This window comes from Strongylocentrotus purpuratus, unplaced genomic scaffold, assembly GCF_000002235.5.
Source record: "Strongylocentrotus purpuratus isolate Spur 01 unplaced genomic scaffold, Spur_5.0 spur5_scaffold_3, whole genome shotgun sequence".
Taxonomy (NCBI): Eukaryota; Metazoa; Echinodermata; class Echinoidea; order Camarodonta; family Strongylocentrotidae; genus Strongylocentrotus; species Strongylocentrotus purpuratus.
The window spans coordinates 8,924,707-8,947,311 of NW_022145609.1; the positions used below are offsets into that span (position 1 = coordinate 8,924,707).

The 22,605-nt window shown below is 38.5% G+C and overlaps 1 protein-coding gene across 1 annotated transcript in view; it reads right to left on the minus strand.

Moving 5' to 3' along the window:
• The window catches only part of LOC100893561 (HEAT repeat-containing protein 1), a 31,722-nt gene that overhangs the window by 3,909 nt on the left and 5,208 nt on the right, over positions 1–22,605 (minus strand). The window contains 21 exon segments of the mRNA XM_030996703.1: positions 271–428; positions 1,331–1,496; positions 1,997–2,101; positions 7,460–7,594; positions 8,077–8,232; positions 9,294–9,393; positions 9,701–9,828; positions 10,322–10,540; positions 10,979–11,122; positions 11,985–12,108; positions 12,973–13,025; positions 13,741–13,931; positions 14,307–14,427; positions 15,170–15,415; positions 16,204–16,332; positions 17,463–17,587; positions 18,358–18,473; positions 20,307–20,474; positions 20,949–21,040; positions 21,586–21,717; positions 22,236–22,475. Coding sequence (XP_030852563.1) covers positions 271–428; positions 1,331–1,496; positions 1,997–2,101; positions 7,460–7,594; positions 8,077–8,232; positions 9,294–9,393; positions 9,701–9,828; positions 10,322–10,540; positions 10,979–11,122; positions 11,985–12,108; positions 12,973–13,025; positions 13,741–13,931; positions 14,307–14,427; positions 15,170–15,415; positions 16,204–16,332; positions 17,463–17,587; positions 18,358–18,473; positions 20,307–20,474; positions 20,949–21,040; positions 21,586–21,717; positions 22,236–22,475 — 3,048 coding nt within the window.

A 22,605-nucleotide genomic window follows, 5' to 3' on the forward strand; every position in this document is an offset into this window, starting at 1 on the left:
TTTTTTTCATCAAACATACACAAACAGTTAATACCTAAATTATTCATATCCTTACTAAGTTTTGTAATGTATTAAGTATGTGAAAAATTGATTTGTTTCAATTTTTGTTTCTTGAGAATGTGATGTATAAAAGCTTACATCTAAAAGTATTCAACAAAGGCCCTAATTCAACCAGTCCACCTTTCATTCATGAGTTAAGAAAAACACAACAAGCATCGAATTTACAAGGGGTATGAATAATTTAGTTGTTTACTGGAATTGTGTAAATACCTGATCAACAAGAGGCTGCATAAGCTTCTCAAATCTCTCCTTGCTCACAAAGTCTCCCTTGTCATAATGAAAGCACTTGTGTAGACAATCTAGAGCGTACCCCAGCAGACTGGCCGACTTCTCTTTACTCTGGGGGTCCTCCTCAAAGAATGGCTTGTCTGAAAGAGGTAACGAGTGGAAGAAAAAGGAATATTCAGGGAAAATCCTCTTTGAAGATCATTAAGTAATTATAAGAAATGCCTCTTCAATGTACTTTGGAGCCAATAAAAAACAAAAAACACACAGACACACAATCTGACATCTGAAAAGACATCCTAATTTAAGGAGTTTAAAGAATATATTAAAGGGGGGGGGGGGGGTGTGAGGCGAAATTGATGGGGGATAATGTATCAATTAAGAATTCCCATGCAACACTTAATAAAACCTGTTCTTTTCAAATAATTCCTTAAAAAAAAAAAATGTAACTGTGTCCATAAAATTTATATTCACAGGACTTTACCTCTTTTCTTGTAAATATTTACATTGAAATATCTTGTTTTTCAGAAATCATGATTACTTTTAATGAAAATAAGCAGCTAATGAAACTTCAAAGATATTTGCGCAATGTTGTCTCTTCTAAATATCTATACCTTAACTCATACCTACATACTGAATATATTCCATGGCCCCGTCTTACAAAGAGTTACGATCGTTCCAAATCAACCGTAAGTATTCCAATCAATCGCAAATCTGCAGTCTCCTATCTCTTATGTACATAGTTTCGCAAATAAGTTGAGATTGATGTCAACTCTTTGTAAGACGGGGGGGCCCAGGATTACAAAAATCTTGAGTTCTCCCTTCAAACGAGGCGCGATAGTTCAGTCGGTACAGCAGTGGTCTTGTAATCCGGTGACCGGGGTTTGAAATCAAGTCGATGCGCTAGTGCCCTTTGGTAAGGCATTAATCCTCATTACCAGGTCCCTCGGAAAAGGACCTAAAGCCGTCGGCCGTCTGGTTGCTTACTTACTAGGATTTATGCTTTCTTAGCAGTCAGGTAAAATAACCACCACTGTAAACCAACCTGTTTTAATGACGTTGTTTGCATCCAGGATCCCTGCAATGTTAGCTACAAGGTGACCTGCGAAGAGACAGAAGAGACTCTTAAGCTTCTCAGCTATGCCATCGGACAGACGGTAGAAGGTCAGCTGTCTGTCAGGGTTGCTGCCTCGCGTAGCCCACTCGTATACCTGCAGAAATAAAGAGTAAATGTAGAAGTACCGGTAATGACTAAATTCCAATTCTACACAATTTTAGTCTACCAACCGATCAGATTTTCTTATCTTGAACATTTCTGACAATTAAAAATGCCTCTGAAGTCGTAGCAGCCTGCTGATGCCCCCTGGAAATAATTTCCTCTTACTGAAGTTTTGCCATTTTCCTTTAAAGGACTACTTCGTTTTTTTGACCTGCTTTAAAATGGGTAGTCAGACATAACCAGACATATCCATATATCATGACGAAAGTTATTCTCGATGTACTGTGTAGCAAATGTGAACCTGGTAGGAAGAAGTTTCTTGAATGATCTGAGAGATGTAATGGTGGGACAGTATGATTGCACCATGCGGTTATTAGCAGAATGCAAGAAGCAAATATTATTATCAATAATACTGTTATTTGTGAACATCCCAAAAACACAAATATAAAATTATACGAAAAATGATGTTTTTTTTCTTCTTTCTATTCTCACCTTGAGAAACATAGGTCTGAATGTAGCCTCTGAGAGTTTCATCACCATGGTATTGACAGCATCAATCACATGACCTTCAATGGCTGATACCTCGTCCAGAGAACTCTGAATAAGATAAATCAGATGAACAACAGATTGTAAGTTGATAGAAAACTTGATAAGAATAAATCATGAACTGGTAAACCTGGTCTGAAAGAACTTGCAAGGGGGAAAAGAATAATGAGTGACCATTGATATAAGTGTAATGATATGGATATTCTCGTGTTTACGTTTTCCTCAAAGGTTCATTGACGTACATATACAAGGCAAATTCCTTGTATGCTATTTTTAACACCTGTTCCGAGACGTTGCGCTCTTAATTTTGGCTCTACTTTTTCGGCTTGGCCGATTGGATTAGGTGTCGCTGGGCGTGTCGCCACAGTTGACTTAAATTTAATCAGGCAAATTTGGGAAATAGATTTGTATTACAATTGGAAGGGTTTTTCCTTGTTGCCGGGTCTGTTCACACTATCGAAATAGTATGAGAGGGGAAGTGAGGATTACAGGTGTGTAATAGCCAGAAGCATGTGGGCTCGCTAGTGTGGACGGACATAGCAACATTTATCCCTTGTTATATTCCAGGGTTGTTGGGTCTCCGGGTGATTTGCATCTCTTGTTTGAGAGATTAGAATGTAAGAGACACAGGTGGGTGCGTGAAAGAAGTATGTGAGGAATAGAGATGCGGATCATCCGGAGCGCCTTATATCCTGGGGGTAAATTCGCCAAGAAATATAGGACCTGTTAATACGGAAACTAATTATGGGTGGATTGATATTACGCAATGCGTCTGTGTGACACGCCTCAATTTTTGGGTGCGCGAGGCGTGTCAGTTCGGGGGTATAAAAACCGAGTTGCGTCTCTAGAGCGGGACCTCTTTTCCGTTACGATCGACATGAGTTGCTAATTTGTTTCGATTGGGTTGCCCAGCCCCAAAACATGAACTTCGTGATTTATTAATTCTTCGTTTATTTTAATAAATCTTCAACTCCAATCAAGAATTTGTTTCAGTGACTTTGATTTATCTTCGTTTTCTACACTTCAAGAACTAAAGCTATACTTTAACATTTTCTGAGTCGGTACTAGGCGGGGCGGTTTTGGCCACCGGGCCGTCTAGCCGTGGATCGCTTCAATTGGTAGTACGGATGGGGTCGCGTGGGTGTCATCTTGAAGGGGCTCGCTGCTTGTGTCAGCGGGGAGGTGATATCGTCACTTCATTCATGGTCGGCGGCACATGCCTTCAGTGTTGCATGCTTGCATCGTTCCGGTGAATTAGAAGGCCGCGGTGCCGGGAAACTAGGTACGTTCAGCTGGTCTCGTAGCTGGTCTACGGGTTTTCTGCGTAGCCTAACGGTTCGTCCTGTGATCTCCGTAGACGTGAAATCTTGCAGTCAACTACATCGACGCGACACAACATCATCGCCATCGAGAGGGACTACAAGACTGTGTATCTACGGCGATCTAAGGCGTGTTCAGACATCATCTAGGAGGGAGTATTTCTGAGGGTGAAATTTTCTTCTGCTGGTGGTTTCCTGACGAGGGGGCCCAGGAGCTTATTTCCGCAGAGCTACAGCGCGACGAAGCGACGGTGGAAGCGTAGCTGGTGATTCTTTTATGCTGGGAAAACGGTAGTACTTTAGGGCCGCGTGGGTGTCATCTTGAAGGGGCTCGCTGCTTGTGTCAGCGGGGAGGTGATATCGTCACTTCATTCATGGTCGGCGGCACATGCCTTCAGTGTTGATATTAGACTAATTACTTAATAATATGTACGATAGATAATAATAGTTATGGCTGAAGAGTTAGTTAAAGATTTGGTAACGGGTTTTACCGAAGCCCTACAGGGTATCCGGATTACACCTACTGGTAGGACAACCGCTAGGTTGGATAGATTTTCAGGGCAGGGTGGTAGGTTATTAGAAGATTGGTTAGAAGAGGTTGACCTATATTGTGAACAGTCACAAATTTCAGAGACCCAAAAGGTCAGTGTGATCGAGGCTCATTTGGAGGGGCCGGCACGTAAAGAGTTACGATGTTATTTTGAAACACTAGATACAAATCAAATAGTTACTATTTTGCAGAACCACTTTGGTAAGACACAGACTGTACAGTCTCTGCAACAGGCCTTTTACGATCGTAATCATATCAATCCTCATTTGTTAAAGTACAATTAAATACTTGTAGTTCCCCTGTACGTGTGCATAGTGACAATCCTGACCAACAGTCGTTTGCAGAGCCTAGCTCTTCTGGCATATTTCCATCTTACACAAAAGATCAGTTAATCCAAATGCAGAAAGAAGACCCCGAACTGAAGTTTGTATGGGAGCGGTGGTCCCGGAATTGGGCACCCGGTGATGAATACTTCAAACATCCTTCAGAACCTGATGATGTTAAATCATGGTTGACTCATTGGTCTCGCCTTTCATTAAAAGATGGTTTGTTAGTAAGAAGAGGGCTAGACCCTGTATTTGGGGAGATATTCCAAGTTTTACTTCCTCAATGTTTACGTAAGAATGTGTTGGTAGGATGTGATGATGAATGGGGACATCAAGGTAGAAATAAGACCTATGAATTAATAAGATCTAGGGCCTTTTGGCCAAATATGAATACTGAAGTTGGTTCCTAATTTTGATAAAGTAGGTATAGATCCAGTAGCTAGGGAGGATGTAGCAGGGTTCCTAATTTTGATAAAGTAGGTATAGATCCAGTAGGGGAGGATGTAGCAGGGCGAGCCGGAGATGATAATGCTAATGTTCCAGGGAATCAGGATGGTGCCATCCCAAGAAGGTCGCAAAGACAAACTAAGGGTAGACATTCTAACCCTTTTAATTTACCAAAATCAGTTTTGCGCTGATTATCTACAAATTTTGAGATATTCTATGTACAGTTGGATATTTCGTATTTTTATTGAAGGGACCGTAATATTGACGGTTAATTATCACGGTAATTAGTCGTTTACATCAAATTGGAGAGTTAATAATTTTAATTATCAAACTTTTACTGTTTTAGGGCTGGGCACCCGTCCTGATTTTATTTGGGGTCATTTATGGTTATGGTAATTTTTGCCTAATTGTGTGCTGAAATTGGTTGTATATTCCATAGGTCTGCATATTACACATTTTTATATCTTGCTGTTTATATTTTTCCAGTTACATGTATCGTTGTCTATTCCAGTGTTCGGAGAATGTGCATGTATTATCACTAGTATATTTCAATTTTTAAGTAATTTCTGATTACATATGGATGTTTACAAGTGGCAGGAGAAGTCCCAACAACCGGTTGGAGGAGGTCTGGGGTATCCGGCTCTGACCGCCGGGGTTGTGACACTTCCCTAAGCTTCGCAAACAGTTTCAGGCTATAATTACAAGTAGTTGGAGACATGATAGTAGTAGGTTTCATAGTCTGCTGTAGGGAAATTTGGACGTTTTTGTTAACCATGCAGGAATAGGACACTCGAGGAGTTTATAATAGGTTTTTGGATTAAAATTTTAATTTTGTTATTGCCTCTTTAGGCAGGACCACATGATTGGTTAATTATGTGGATGAAGAGAGGAGGAAAAAAAAAGGAAAATTTTGGAGTTTGAGGGTTTGTTTAATTGACTATTGAGTTAAGGTTGTGCATTTACTTGCAAAATATTGACATGCTGTTTTAATATGCAAAGGGTGTCATTAATGGGAGGTGATATTTCTAAGTATGTTTGAACTAGTGGGTATTTTTGTGAGTTGGATTACCAGTTTGATATGTGTGTTTATATATTGTAATTTGGAAGCCATGTTGGCTTTATATGATGTATATGAAGTTATTGTAGATGTTTTAGGGCTGGGCAGCCATGTACGTGTGTGTAACTTGGAGGGGAACGTATATATGACGAGAATTTCTATTTTTTTTGTTGCGATCTTATGGGACAGATCGTTTCAGTAGGGGAGTTTGTAATGATATGGATATTCTCGTGTTTACGTTTTCCTCAAAGGTTCATTGACGTACATATACAAGGCAAATTCCTTGTATGCTATTTTTAACACCTGTTCCGAGACGTTGCGCTCTTAATTTTGGCTCTACTTTTTCGGCTTGGCCGATTGGATTAGGTGTCGCTGGGCGTGTCGCCACAGTTGACTTAAATTTAATCAGGCAAATTTGGGAAATAGATTTGTATTACAATTGGAAGGGTTTTTCCTTGTTGCCGGGTCTGTTCACACTATCGAAATAGTATGAGAGGGGAAGTGAGGATTACAGGTGTGTAATAGCCAGAAGCATGTGGGCTCGCTAGTGTGGACGGACATAGCAACATTTATCCCTTGTTATATTCCAGGGTTGTTGGGTCTCCGGGTGATTTGCATCTCTTGTTTGAGAGATTAGAATGTAAGAGACACAGGTGGGTGCGTGAAAGAAGTATGTGAGGAATAGAGATGCGGATCATCCGGAGCGCCTTATATCCTGGGGGTAAATTCGCCAAGAAATATAGGACCTGTTAATACGGAAACTAATTATGGGTGGATTGATATTACGCAATGCGTCTGTGTGACACGCCTCAATTTTTGGGTGCGCGAGGCGTGTCAGTTCGGGGGTATAAAAACCGAGTTGCGTCTCTAGAGCGGGACCTCTTTTCCGTTACGATCGACATGAGTTGCTAATTTGTTTCGATTGGGTTGCCCAGCCCCAAAACATGAACTTCGTGATTTATTAATTCTTCGTTTATTTTAATAAATCTTCAACTCCAATCAAGAATTTGTTTCAGTGACTTTGATTTATCTTCGTTTTCTACACTTCAAGAACTAAAGCTATACTTTAACATTTTCTGAGTCGGTACTAGGCGGGGCGGTTTTGGCCACCGGGCCGTCTCGCCGTGGATCGCTTCATAAGCTGACCTTATTCATTCCCGATCCTGCCTCAAAATCTTGGACTGACCATCAACATGTATAGATCTGCAAGTGTTTTGTTTTAAAACAGACTTGCTTGTAGTCCCTCCCAGCTGAACCACCCACTACGGCGATCAGGAATTTAGAAATGTGGAACCAGTTATGTAGAACAGACTTCCCAGTGACATCAGAACTATCAACTGTCTTACTTTATTTCAAAGGAGAATCAAGCAGCTTCTGTTTACCTCGAGTTAGTAGGTAACTTAATATCACATGTCTGTTATTTTTTCTGTGTGTTTTGTTAAGATAACACTGAAGCATTATTATCATATTAATTGTAGCACGTTGAATTATATTATATCAGATTGCACAGTAGAAATACTTGTTATTTGTTAATATGATGTCTGACTATCCCTTTCAGTGAAAGTACTGTTACAAGTAAGGCTGATCTCTCAAAAGTAATACAGTTTGAACGACACCAGATTCAATCAAATGTGCAGAATGCTATGCCTGCAGTGTGACTCTGTTAAGGATCAGTAGATAAGGCTCAAGAGCACCTCTGGCAATACTTACCTCTGTGTGGCTTGACCGATAGTCCAGTGCTTGTAGGAAGAGACTGACCATAGCATGATGGTGGCTCAAGAGATCCTCCTTGGGTAGCTGGTCAAGATGGTCACTTAAGATGGACATCAGAGGACCGATGCTGGTCTGAAATCAATCAAAAGCAACAATTTAAATTTTTTTAAGAGGCGATTTAAAACTCAAATGTGGCTGCTAAGAAAACATAAATGCTTGTTAGTACGCAACCAGGCAGCCAACGGCTGTAGGTCCTCTCTGAGGGACCTGGTAAAGAGGATTAATGCCTTACCAAAGGGCACTAGCGCATCGACTTGGTTTCAAACCCGGGTCAACGGATTACGAGACCACTGCTCTACCAACCAAGTTATCGCGCCAACCTCAAGTTGTTGATGTGTTAATACGTGTTGGCTTACAGTCTGTTGATATTCTTGTGAAATAAGACGTGTATACAGTTTGATCAGGAGATTTGTCCCCTGGTTGCTTTCTTACATTTACAAGCATACACATGATTTATTAGCAGTCAGGTTAAACAAACAAAAAGTAATAATAAACCACATTCAAGTGCTTTATCTATTCATTACTCCATTATAAGGTAGTGACTTTAGTCCTACCTTGCTAGTTGACACGTTGGTCTTGTAGCATTCGCTGACTGCAGGAATGAGAACCCTAGGGGGCAGCGCTGAGGAGAGCTGGTGACGACATGCCTTGAGACGTAGCGTCAGCTGAGACTTCTCTTCATCCTGACGATAACCAGACAGACGACACACCTGGGAAAAATAGTTTGAAGAAATGACATTATAATCAGGCTTCCAAGTTTTACAATAAATCAGTGTATTCAATATCTTTAGCGCAGTAGCTGGATGACTGACCAATATTGTTTTCGTATTGCTTAGTCATCTGGGAACTTCAACTATCGATATCGATATCATGGCGATATTAAAATAAAACACGAAAATTAAGCCATATTTACTGAGGTAAGTCAAATGTTGTTATTTCACTAGTCAGACTAAATACACCGGTAGATAATAATAATAATAATATTGTATGGCTTTGTTTTCATGTGATACAAGAATATATTGCTCTCGATAAGACAATATTAGGCTCGTCTTTGACTTGTCCAATATTGTCATAGCTCGAGCAATATATTTTTGTATCACACTCAAAATCATCCAATATTATATAATGATCTGCACTTCCCCAAAAAATAAAAACTTGCAGGAATATAGATTATCTTATAAACCTGAATTGTAACATGGCGTTCTGGCAAAGAAGGGCCAAAAGAGGAGTGCCAAAGGCCGTTAATTAGGACTGCCTGGAATGCTCTCAACATAATGCAGAGGATACACTGAAAGCGCATTAATATAATACATTCCTATGACCAGGGTAATATAATAATCATCTTTAATCACCATCTGAAAAAAATCTTTAAATCAAAACTGAAAGCACATCTTTTCAATTAACTGTAAATCTAAGCATATCAGGAGCTTTTGTAGCGCAGTAAAACGATTTGAACAGATTTCAAATGCATGTAGTATAATATACAACAGTGTCACTAGCAGGGTGTACAAGATGCTTGCCAGAACCACACAACAGAATTATATAAAGCTACAAATTACCTTGCAAGAATCTACATATATCATTAGTAATTGGAAAAAGTGCTTCACGTAGACCAGTAACCCGTTTCACAATGCCTTTTTACAATGACGAATGACAAAAATCAGTGACAAATCTGCTGATAACCAATCAGAAGCAAGGATTTCACTAGCTTATAACAAAAACTGTCATTTGTCATTGAAAGAAGGTTTTGTGAAACACCCCCAGTAATTACCTGTTGGAGCAGTTGACCAAGGTACGGGCTGAGGAAGTGAGGGAGTGTCTCCAAGATCTTCTGAATGGCCGTCACTGTGCTCAAGAGATGAAGGTCAGAACTGGAAGAGGGAAACAACCACAGACAATCCAAATTTTACCAGTATTTCTTGATTTAAAGCCTGTCTGTACTAGTTTGGCCAGGAGGGATTAGACCACCCAGCGTGGTCACTGACAGCTGGTTATCGCATCAACTCAGCTCTTAATTAACATAAGAAAAAGGGGATCATGGGGGACCAACAGGCACCGATTAGGCATTGTTTGCTATATAGAGGGCGCAAGTAGCTATAAGAGGTGCAGTGGGGATTTAATGAGGGACATGTCATAAATCACTTCACCGAGGAGGTATTCTTGAGCAGTCAAACTAACCTTGTGACATGGGTCTTGCTTGCCAAGGTATCCAGTAGAGGTGGCATGAATCGACTCAGGTACGGGATAGCATGGGCCTTCAGACTACTCACTGCTTCAGCTAGGCAGAGCAAGCCACTTGCTATTACCTATCATAAAGGAGACCGGGGGGGGGGGGGGGGGGGGGGGATGAAAGTTGTTACCATAGATTATCAACTTCTGTGAAACTAAACATTTTGGCAAAAAATATATTTACATAACAAGGAATAGGGTATAATTTTTCACTAACTGCAGAAACCACTTTAGAGATTACAGATTCATATTTGATTGTGTTATGAAGAACTTAGTCCACATCCAAGAGGTAATTCTGTGGCCTACATTGTTTTTACTTTTTCCCACAAGCAAGATTTGACCATTCTTTCCTTTTTGAATGATAGCTACTTAAAACCTTACAAGGATAACTTGGTTTGGGTTATGAGAATATATATCTAAAGTAAATCATTATGAACTAGTAAAAATATCTGCTTTATTGAACAAGCTACCACATTTCTTATTTGCTGTCTGAAGACTTTATTTGAACATTTCAACAGGAATGAAATAAATGGCTAAAGCCATCTCACAAACTGACTGATGCATTCCTACCTGGTTATTGCCATGCGTTTCCATGACGACACCGAGAGCCACATCCATCACCTTGGTGAACTCCTTACGATGTTCACTGCCAAACAGCTTGCAGAGTAACTTCAGACTGTAGAGGGCGGTCTGTCGATTGATGTCGAGTTCGTCTCCTTCGGCCTGGTTCTCCCTGGATGATTTGGCTATGGCCACCAGGGTATCCAGCATACCAAGGAGCATAGTAGTCTGTTGGAATGAACGATGTATATACAAATCACACATGAACACAAGATGGGTTTAGACTGCATAGAGTTGTATGCAAATAAGAATTTATCCTTTGACATGACACCTTTGTATACACATCATGAACAGTCTTTATCAAAAGTATATTATTTAAAACTTGATTCTACAGGATGATGCTTGGATATGATATTTGCATACACATATTATGATGCAATCTGCTTTCATTATAACATTTGTCTCAGATTTATAGCAAAAGGACAAGTGTAAAATAAGTGTATGAATCAATGCTCTTCTTCACACTTCTCTTCATATAAATATATCACTTTATTTTTTACAAACAAGATTGTGTAAAAAAATACTTCACACGTATAAGTATAAACAGTATAGTTTGGAGGGAATGAGAATAACAAAAGAAAGAGAAGTAGTAAATGAAAATTTTACCTCTTCCTCTTCAAAGCCATCCTTGTTTTGGATGAGCTTGTTATTGAGCAACTCCATGGCTTTCCTCCTGACGGTAGGGAGACGGTTACCTATGAGACCGGATACCACTCCAATGAACACCTTGGCAGGTAGCAAGTAGTTGACCTGGTTACACAAACATTACAAAGTCATTCATTCAATGATCAATATTATCATTCATACGAATGAACATTTATTTCTTCCATTCAATTTGGCAACATATTTGACATCTGTTCAAACAATACAATTTATACGTAGGAACATAAATATAATTTAAGAACTTGTATTACAAGGAAGGAGGCCCGAATCCCAGTAAGCATATCATCAATGTTATCTAGTACAATAAGTAAGACTAATGATAAAAGTAGAACCATATACATGTAAATGTATATATCTCTCTCATAGACTCATCATATCATTTTTTAAAAGACACACAGTAGCATAGAGAATTTTTGAAAATTATCCAAATCATTTTTTAAATCAAGACTATAGAACAATCTAACATCTGCAAGTGTGCCTGCAGTGTAAAGTATACGAGGCAGCGTCCTTATGGCTCTAGACAGAGGATATATCCTTCTCTTTCTTCATGATCAAAGTGTATCACATAACTGATCTCCTCCAAACACACATTTTGTCCGCTGAGGGATAGAAGGGTGATATTCTATAAATTCAATTTCCCTCTGGCTCTTGGCATAAAAGTTAAATTTTGCATTCTTTTTGTTATAATAAAAAAAATGAACCTTCCCATGTCAAATACTTTGATCAATTGTAGAGATCATGATGCCCTATTTTTTTTTTTTATTCATCTACAAATCCCAGAGCTTCCAAAGCCTTTAATATGTATGTATGTATCATAAATATGATTATAATCCATGTCAAATTCAGTCATACATGTATGACCTTGATTATGGACGTTTCTCAATAAAACCTCTTAACAACAACCATTACAAAAAAGAAATTAGAATGGACTGACGCATGTCAACTGTACCTTGTCGAGGACATCATAGGCCTTGTGCAGGAGAGCCCTCCAGAACTTGGCCGTGTTTGGATCAGCGTTGTCCTGGATACAGTGAGCTACATGGGTGATGTAACACAATGTCTGCTCCAGAAGCCTGTATGGAACATGAACAGAGATCCTTGGTGAGGACATGTTTCATACGCAGTATCTAAGACTGCTGCTCCTAAAACTCTTTGTTAATGGCAAAACATTGATCTACATTTGCCACTCTCCACCCAAGTGTGTTAAATGGGTACCCGGTAGGATGCGAAAGCTAAAAATGTGTTTAGATTAGCAAGTGTGCGTTTGTAAAAATGTTGCCTGGCTGGAATGATTCCCTAGGGAGTGGAGAATGTGCATACATTGTGTGCGGGTAAGCCTGAATCCGATGACCGGGGTAATAATATATATATATCTGTAAAGCGCTTTGAGAGGGCCTTTTGTCCTGAAAAGCGCTATATAAGAACTAGCTATTATTATTATTAATCTCCAAATGGCTGTGATATGTTCTTGCTTTTGTTGCTTGTAGTGAGTTTTCTTGACTAAATCTTTTTAAACAACAGTTATAAAATTTCAATCATTGGTCATAAGACTGCAATTCCTAAAACTCCACAGTTAATCTCCAAATGGCTGCGATATGTTTTTTGTTTTTCGTTGCTTGCAGTGTGTTTTCTTGTCTACGCAGCCTTTGGTCTGGTGTATCATTTATACCACAGTTATAACGTTTCAATCATTGGTTAATACGCAGCACCAAAACTTGCCTAGCTTTGTATAGCGTAAACAGACCTTTTTCTAATATATTTTGTACACAATGCATTCATTAGTGACATATATGCAGCAGATTAAGAACTATTTGTGATATTAAAACCTCACAGGCTTAGTCATTAAAAAAGGTTGTATCAATAAGCTAAGTTTCAAAACTTTCTTAGACTTAACATCACATATTAATATTGACAAAACATATGACCTCTGTACTCACTTCTGATAAAGGGCTTGCATTGAAGCAGATTTCTCCTCAGATAGATTGACAAGCTGTAAACATAAACAAAGTAAAACATGATTTTTAAAATAAATTAATCAAATAAATTAATAAATAGGAGTAAAAATCAAGCAATTAAAATAAATTAAATATGTACCTGTCATAAACACATAAACTCTCTATATATGCAATAGAATACCAAAGTGATAAAATCAGGAAAGTCATTTATCTTTTTTAGCCCTTGAATCTTTCTTTCCACAAAACATTTCAACATTTATATTTATAGCTTCAGCAGGTGGATTTGGAAAGATATTGAGAAAAAATAATGAACGTATATCACCATGGAGGGTGTAGGAAACATGGTCCTGCGACAACTGCTCCTCTGTAATTTTCTACACTAAAATAATTCATAACGCTAACTCTGAACACAGCATTTTACCTAACCTACAGCCCAATAGACCACTCTACAATTGTATGCACACCTTTTGGACATAAGTTTCTCTTGACAACTAAAACACTTGCCAGAGGCTTGCCCAACATGGCAACAACTAATGTATGAACGGTGGATTCCATTTATATACACGCCACTTATTCATAGCATTTGAATGAAACAGTTGGTAACCAGGGGTTCACAAGAGAAATATGCATGAATTGAAATCCATTAGTAAACACATCTATTGTAACCCTCACTCTATAATTTGCAAATTTTGGATCACCATCTTGTCAAGGAGCTTCATTAACACTTTTAAATGTAAATAATAAAGTTACCTGAGCAATGAATGGATCACTGGTAAGGAGTTGAGACAAGAATCCCACTGAGGTGAACTTGAAATGTCTCAGTTGCCTTGGACTATGAGACTCTTGATCAAAGATGAGGTCTTGTGTCGTGCCCTTTGACCCTGGAGTCAATCCCGCTGAACGTGATGACCTGGAATAGCGAGATGGCGTCTTGACAACACCTAGATGAGAAAAGAATTAAGGTATAGACTTAAAGTCTGTAGCTTTTCATTTTATTTTAAATAAGAAATTTTTTTAAAGTCAATTTCTCTGTGTTTTATGTTAGTGTGAGCCTAATGGATACCCACTATGTTTACAGAAATCATCAACATTATCACTGTCTAAACATAATGATCCATTGTTCAACAACTTGGCAGATGAATATCTGCACAAAAGCCTCAACTGCGAACATCTTTATTAAAAAAACTTTATCACCACCAACAGCATTCTCACTGCCAACATTGTCATGATGAACAACTATCACCCTCAACATATAAACACATAAACCTCAACCCAATAGCCATCTTTTCCCCTATTATTCTTCTGTATGAGATTACCTTCTTTCTTTCCTTTGAGGGTTGCTAGGTAACCCAGCATCTTGGTAAGACTGATCACTTGGACATCAGGATCAAAATGATGACAAAGCGTCAACCAGAACTCAAGGTTCCTGCCAGGACCCTGATTAGAGATGAGAATAGGTGAAAAATGCACTTTTAATGTCGAACCTATAGATACTGTAATTATAGATATATTTACAGTACTGATCTATCAATAAGAAAGGGGCTTACATGTTTGATTCTAGAATCTAAATGACGATAAGTTTCATCACACCTGTGAGCAACCCTGTCCAAATTTTAGACAGTCAATATCATCGTGAATGGGTAGAAGAGAAGACTGAACCTTGAATATTCTTGTTTGAACAAATTAAAAAAACAATTCTTGAATGGCCTGAACACTGTATGTTTCATACTTCCTGTTCCTTTTCTATCAAATCATTATGTGAAATATAAGGTGAACTAAAATAAATTCTGTGATTCTAATGAAGCTACCTTGAAAGAATCCCAAGACAAAGGAGCACCATTTGTTTGACATTGACCAGGGCCCTGTTTTATATCACTGGTATCAATACCAAATGCTAGACTTCTATGACAAATTTGCTCTCAGCCAATCAAATGCCATGACTTCAGTAGCTTATAACAATTATTGAAACTTGGTATTGATGACAGGTTTTATGAAACAGGGCCCAGCAGTCAACTAGATGTATTTCGAACTAGATCTATTTCAGGGAAGATCTGATGGTTTTACATGGGCCGCAAGATAAAACTCGATGTGCAGACAGAAAAGGAAACTGAAACATAAATTTCAGGCATGCCTCCTCAGTGAGGACAAACCAGACTGGGAATAAACATCTCAATCATACCTTAGTCTCTGTCTCTTCGGGAAGCATGGCCGTCGCTCCTTTGGTCGCATACCCTCCAATCAGCAGCAGGATGACCCTCCAGAGATACTCCATCCCGCCCACAGACTGCACCAGGTGGGTGAAGAGGGGCAGACGACGGTGCTCAGGGATGTGAGGGAAGGCATCCACAAAGGTCTGCATCACCATGGTTACGACATCCTCCAGGTTGCCTGCTAGGGAGGATGGGAGAGACTGGTCCTTGCTTGCCTGAATTCATGTTTGAATGTGGGATGAATAAAAACATAGTAAGGTGTTACCTCTCAATGTAATGCTTTTTTTTTTTAATCAATAAGTTTCAATAATTTGGATGCTCTTCTGACATCATTGGTAATTTGGGGCTCATTTTGTGGTGTGGTGATCTCAATGATACATCATGACATTTCTAATTTCCTATGTTAATGATGATTTCAGTAATATGATCCAATTGCTCATCACATTTTTTAAATATTTTGTTTATTGTATCAAGAATGAATATCCCTATCTCTTAAATACTAATGTACTCATCCTCACTATCACTATGATATTATCAGTTCAATCATATTCACATGATTGCGATCACCATCTTCACCTCAACATCAATATACCCTGCATTTTCTATTAAAGATATCTGCCAAAGATTTGTGGGAAATCTGCACCGGATCATCATCAGAGTTGAGTCTCTTACTCTGATTGTAAGAGGTTATAATGTTCTTGATTTATTGTCTCTCACTGTGTGGGTTTTCAAAAACTTGCTTTCCCATGGGCTAAAATGAGTTCCTCTTCTTCTTTGCTATAAGTACAGGCCGCCTTCGGGTGTATCTCGTACTGATGTAGGTGCTGTGCAGTTGTATATACAGTGTCTCAATAAATGGTCTACAATGATCTATGTGCAGCTAAAAAGACATCCGTAGCTTAACAGAGCTGGATCCCGAGTACTTCTCTCTCTTAAAGGTTGGCAGAGAGGTACAGGTGACAGCGACCTGCGGAAGCACGAGAGTTAGTGTGTCTCTGCTTACCTTGACAAGAGCGGGTATAACGGTCTGCACTGTCTTGTGGATGATCTGGAAGCTATGACTGTCATCCTGCCGTAGAAGGCTCGCTCCCATGAATGTGAAGATTGCCATGATGTTATGCAACACATGCTCCTAAAAAGATCAGGTAGAGAAATCAAATGAGTTAAATGGTGTTAGTTGTCTTGTTGGGTATACATTATATCAGGTAACTAAAATCTCCTCTGAATACACGGTTTATCACTCAATACTGCAATGTTCATAAAGTGGGCAGTTAAGAATTTAATAAAAATGATATTGGGTATACCATTTATAATGCTAACATTTCTGGGGGTGTTTCATAAAGCTGTTCGTAAAGTTACGCATGACTTTACGAAAGACTTGTATATGAAGTGCCAGATAGGATGCCCAAAGTTTTTCTGATATTTTCAATAACCTCAATTAAATTATGGCAAAAAATATACTTTGCATTAAAAATGTTTGTTATCATAAGAATGTTAATCTACATCTGCACAGTTCAACTTTAGTTGATGTATTTAATAATGGTTGAGCATCCCATTCGGCTTTTCATACACAAGTCGTTCGTAAAGTCATGCGTAACTTTACGAACAGCTTTATGAAACACTCCCCACGTGTCTTGTATATTCATTCATTGTAAATACTTCAATGATAAATCAGGGTCCTGTTTCATAAAACTTGTTATCAATAACAAATAATAAACTTCTATGACAAATTTCCACTCAGCCAATCAGATGCGCCAATTTCAGCAGCTTGTAACAGTTATTGTAACTTGTGATTGATAACAAGTTTTATTAAACAGGGTCCAGTGAGTTGTAAACTTGTAAATTAGCTTCCCCACCTTCGCAAAACCACTAGTTGGTATGATTTAACCTCTCATTAAGCAAGGTTCACATTTCTGCATGAACAGCACTAATGTCCTTTGGCAAGACATTAATCTACACTTGCCACTCTCCACCCAGGTGTTAAATGCGTACCGGTAGGAAGGAATTCCTTAAATGCTGTGAGCACCGAAATCGGCAGCCTAGCATAGCCGGGTAATGTTGGAGCGCTTTGAGGACCTTGCAAAGTCGATACGTGCACTATATAAGAATCCAATATTATCATTATTATCATTATTATATAAAATACACACTTCTACAAGGCTACCTCTTACAAAAGTTCATATGAGTGGCTTCTCGAGTCCAGTATACATACATTATGAGGATGGGAAGGAGAGCAAAAACAATAATGGTGAATGAACTTACAGGGAAGAGTTTAGCAGCAGTAGCCAGTAGAAGCAAAGCATGGTTGTGTGTTTGAGGATTGTCTGAGGTACGAATACACTGCACCACCAACTCAACGCTGAACTGCTCTTCTGTTATAAGCGGCCCTGAAAAATTACGAAGGATTACAAAAAAAGGGTTATTTTTATTCAATTAAATTAGTACATGAAGTATGATTACAGGTGAAATTTTCCATGGAATACTAATTTTTTTTTTTTTAAAGTGCAGCCCCCAAACATGTCCAACTATTGTTGAAACACAGGATGCATCAAATTGATCAAATGACTGCCTTTTTTTCCAAATAAGAATTGAGATCCATGCATGCACTAATTTGACCAAAACAGCCACACATGGCAAACAAATAAAGATTGAGCATGAAATGTAATATAGAATCAGAAAATTGCACAAGAGCTAGCTACATCTGGCTCAAGATTAAAATTGTTTCCACGGATCCAGATGAACACACAGTAATCTTAGTTTACATGGCATTGACAGGTCTTTTAGCCCTCGGCAGACAACAAATGTGGAATGTACATTTAAAGCTTGATGCCTGAGCTTGTCTTCAAATATGCATGAAGACAGCTAAATTATGTAATTTAAGGAAACCAAACAAGCCATAACCAAATAAAAATCAATATAATGTATGATTATCATTTTGTCATCACCAAAATGTATCCATATATTGTATCCTATTGATGTCCTTTGTAAACTATGTCTGAGCCTTTATATTACATGTGAGTGAAACATACAGTATTTCCATATTGAACTTAGTTTGGACACATAAATACATTGAATGAATTAGATGGTAGTTGTTTTGGTTTGTAATTCTAAAACTGACAATTTAGGACATGAACAAAATGCAGTGTTGAGATCATACCTGCTTCTTCTGCGTCTGTATCGCCCAGATGATCGCAGATGTTGAGGATAGTGGTGAGAAGGAGTTGCTTTATGTATTCAGTAGATCCCTGATCAGTAGCAGGTAGCTCTAGGCACCTACATGTAAGAGCGGCAATGGTAAAAATGAGAGTATAAAAGTGTGAAATGCATGAGAGGTCTTTATTCCACATAATAATAAAGATAGATTTATTGAGCGCATAATAAACCAAAGTTTCTTTATGCTTTACAAGGTAACAAACAATCAAGTACAATTATATTCAAATAGTTACAAATTACCACATGACTCTCCATGTCTCAGGGAGATTTTTATTTCATTTTACATGACTTTCAAGGAGAATTTATTTTACCATGACTTCCCAGGGCCCCATTTCACAACACTTGTCATCAGTGACAAATGACAGATTATGTTATAAGCTTGCTTCTGATTGGTTATCAGCAGATTTGTTGCTGTATTTTGTATTTGTCATTGAACGAACGCTTTGTGAAATGGGTCCCAGGTTCCAGGTTTTTTCCATGACCCTGTGAACCGTGCTGTATATAAAGGCCCTCTGTCTACAGCAGCTACTCTCTCTCTCTCTCGTTCACAATAAGGGCCTCTATAGATAAATTTTGAATGTAAAGTCAAACCTGTTTTAGCGGTAAAGGCCACCTGCATATAGTGGTCACCTCTACTGCTTCTCACAAGTAAGAAATGAGTTTTCTAGGACCTGTCTATAAAGGCCACCTGTCTGTGGAGACAAGTTTTCCTGTTTCCCTTGGGTGGCTTCTATAGACAGGTTAGAATGTACAGTCAAACCTGTCTATAGCGACCACCCAAGGGAAACACAAGTGGTCTTTGTAGACAGGTTCCTTTAGTACATGTTTTAACCCTTACTGTACTGGGCTATTTCGAGCACTCTCTGACTGGGGGGGGGGGGGCCTGGGAGGCCCCCCCCCCTATGATCTCGGCCGTTGAATGTCCGATGAACGCGAAAATTTGCATGTTTGTAGATATTTACGTAAGGAACAAGATGGTATAATTAGTTTTTTCCTAATATGCAAATTTTTGTCGTTATAGCCTAATTAATTATGCAAAATGCTAATTTTATGCATTTTACAGAAAACTCTACATATTTGTCCGTAGACTTGTGAAGAATCTTGAAAATGTATTGAATAAATGTTTCCTTCATCTCAAATTCATGAGGTTTCATTATTTTTATGATATTTGAAAATGCATAGGTTAATTTGCATAAATTATGAATATGCATTCATGAATATCAAAATCTGGAAATATATATAGGGAACTATAATCACTACAAAAATTGTCAGACTCCCCTTTTTGAATGTTGAAACTCATTATTCATATAAAAAACTTCTTTTCTTACACAAAACAGTTATTTGATGTAATTAATAATGATAATTTATGCAAATTTGATGCGATTTTCAACTATTTATTTTCTTATGTATTTTATTGTTTTTTATTTCTTATTATATCTATTGTTTTATTTCTAATGTATTCTTTTGTTCTGAAATACATCAAGTTACTTTGAGAAACATATAAAAGCAATTTGATATCAATTCATATCTTCACATTTCTGCTTGTACATGAATATATGCAATTATAGCACTTTTTTGATGACGTGCGCATACTAATTGTTATGTAACACCTTACAGGTATATCCGATTTCGACGAAAATGGTATCAAAATGTGCGTAAGATTTGGGGGAAAAAAGTCATGAAACGACAATTCAAAATTCTGAGCGGTTGCAGCGCGATCTCCGAAAATGTTGAGGGGGGGGGGGCCTCCCAGGCCCCCCCCCCCCAGTACAGTAAGGGTTAATGACAAACCATTTTCAAGGGAAACCAAAAATGTGTTCTTTGTAGACAGGTGGTCTTTATAGACAGGTGGTCACTGAAGCAGGTTTGAATGTATATGCAATGAGAACTTACAGGCTGAGGATGGTGAAGAGCGTGGGTACAATGGTATGCCTGCCTTCCATCTTCCCTAGTTTCCTCTGCTGTAGGTTCTCCAGGATAGTCATGACCCTCTGCCACACCCGGCCCTCGCTTGTTGCCGCCTGCGATGGATCGTCCACATTGGCCGTCTTCTGCTTTTGCCTGAAAGTTAAATCAAAGAACGGGGGTTCAAGAAACATTAACTGTTGACTGACCGCTAGTCTAGCCGCTTCCAGGTACGAGATTTGAATTTCTCCCGAGAATTTGAACGCTGTATCACATGTTTAAATTCCAAATAGAGTTAATTTCTTGCTAAAACTTTTGTTTCAACAGTTCATCCTCAACTTCTATGAACTTTACAATGAAACAGAGAAATAAATATTGAATAAAAATGTTTATGTTCAATAATGATTTTTGTGAACTAGGTGATTTTTTTTAATGTGTGTGCAAGCTTTTGACGAATTAAACTTAAAATAGCATTTGGCAATGTTTTCTGTAGCAACTATTATACATTTACAAAAAGAATGGCAACTATGAAGTTGAAAAATATGAACTACAGAACATGGGGCAGAAAGATAGAGCAAAGTAGGATATAAATGTTATTATACTTGTACCAAAACAAAAAGATTGATTTACCTGACTCTTCTGGCATCCTTGACACTCTTCGGCTTCTGACCTGCTGTGATTTGGGTAAGCTCTTTCACAACCTGTGCTGCAGTCAGTGGAAGCTGAATGCCAGACAAAAGTATGCATTTAATTCATATCACATGTTTAAGTTGCTCAAATTTCCTTTGTCTGATCAAACTTAAAGATAAAGTTGAAAGAAATGTTGTGGAATCGATCAAAAAGGTTTATCCTCTAGCATATAAGTATTGGTGTGTAATGCAAGGTTCTGGAATCATCAAAATGATAAAAAAATTGGCCCAGTCTTGGTAAAGTTACAAGCACTGTACACAGAAAGATGTACAAGGGACTACACAAACATGTGGCATAAAAATCTGTCCCGATTGTTATAATGTTACATGCCATATTTGGAATATTAAGGCATTTGAAAAGTCATGCTTTTCAGGGAATATGTTTTATCTGATGTTCTTCAACACTTGCATAATACAATGATAATGCTCACAAATTATTTGTCACCTCTTCTCAGAACTCATCAGTCTCTTACAAATGAAACAATTTCCTTTTACTACACTAAATTTTAATACAGGTTTTTCATTTAACACACAAACACACTCTCTCTCTCTTAGACTTTTAATTCTCTCTAACTGACCTTCTTGAAGACCTTAGCTAGATGATTAGCTGTAGCTGAATTGTGTGTGTCCACCTGCAGGTCAATCAGTCTGGCCAGTACTGACTGCTGGACATCGGCTGTTGGAAGGGCTGTGAAGAATGCTCCAGTCATCTGAAACATCAACATCGTCACATCATTAATGAGTATGTAAAACAAATTCTAATGCTGGTTGTTGATTCAGAAGGACAAATCGAGTTGAAAAGTTCAGTTGATGAAATACAATTATATGCATGTAAATAGCTTATCCAACTATAGTACTTAAATATTACAAAATGGGGACCAGTTAATGCATGGGTGTACATCAACATCAATACCGATTCAGGTCTTTTGCCATTTTGTTGCAATGGCAAAAATGTCCAAATATTAATTAGATAATACTTGGTTACACTCTTTATCTTGAACTATAAACATTCAACTTGTTATTTGGTCTACGTTGATTCCAAAGTGCTCTAGGCAAAATACCTAGACTGGTGTATATTATATTCAGAAGGGCTTATAGGGGGTTAAAGCATTGCAGACAAAATGGCAGAGCTTAAGGTGCCTGGAAAAAAAATGAGCCAGTCGGAAATGAGAAGATCATGAATCTAAAGATGAAAGACGATAAAAGGATTGGAAATCATTTGACCTACCTGTTTGAGAGCCATCTCTGATGGGGAAGCCAAACCTCCGCAGACTGGCTTCTCCCGACTCAGCACCTCCAGCAGGAGGTCTAGACTCTTCTGCTCAGACATCAGGTGAGCTGTCTCAGGGGTCAGGTGACTCAGGATACACTGCAAACTGTGTGTCTGGTCGACACTGAGGGAGCCCTCCTCGACGAAGGCCTGGACTAGGAGGTCTTGGAGAAGGTCTAGAAGCGATGATAGCACAATCTGTAAAGCAGGGAGAAGGGTACTATTATACCGGCAGTCACAACAAATAGTATTGTAGGGAAATCGGGGAGGGGGTTGGTTTATAGAAATCCCACCGCTGTCACCATTGTAGTGAAATCATCCCAATCGC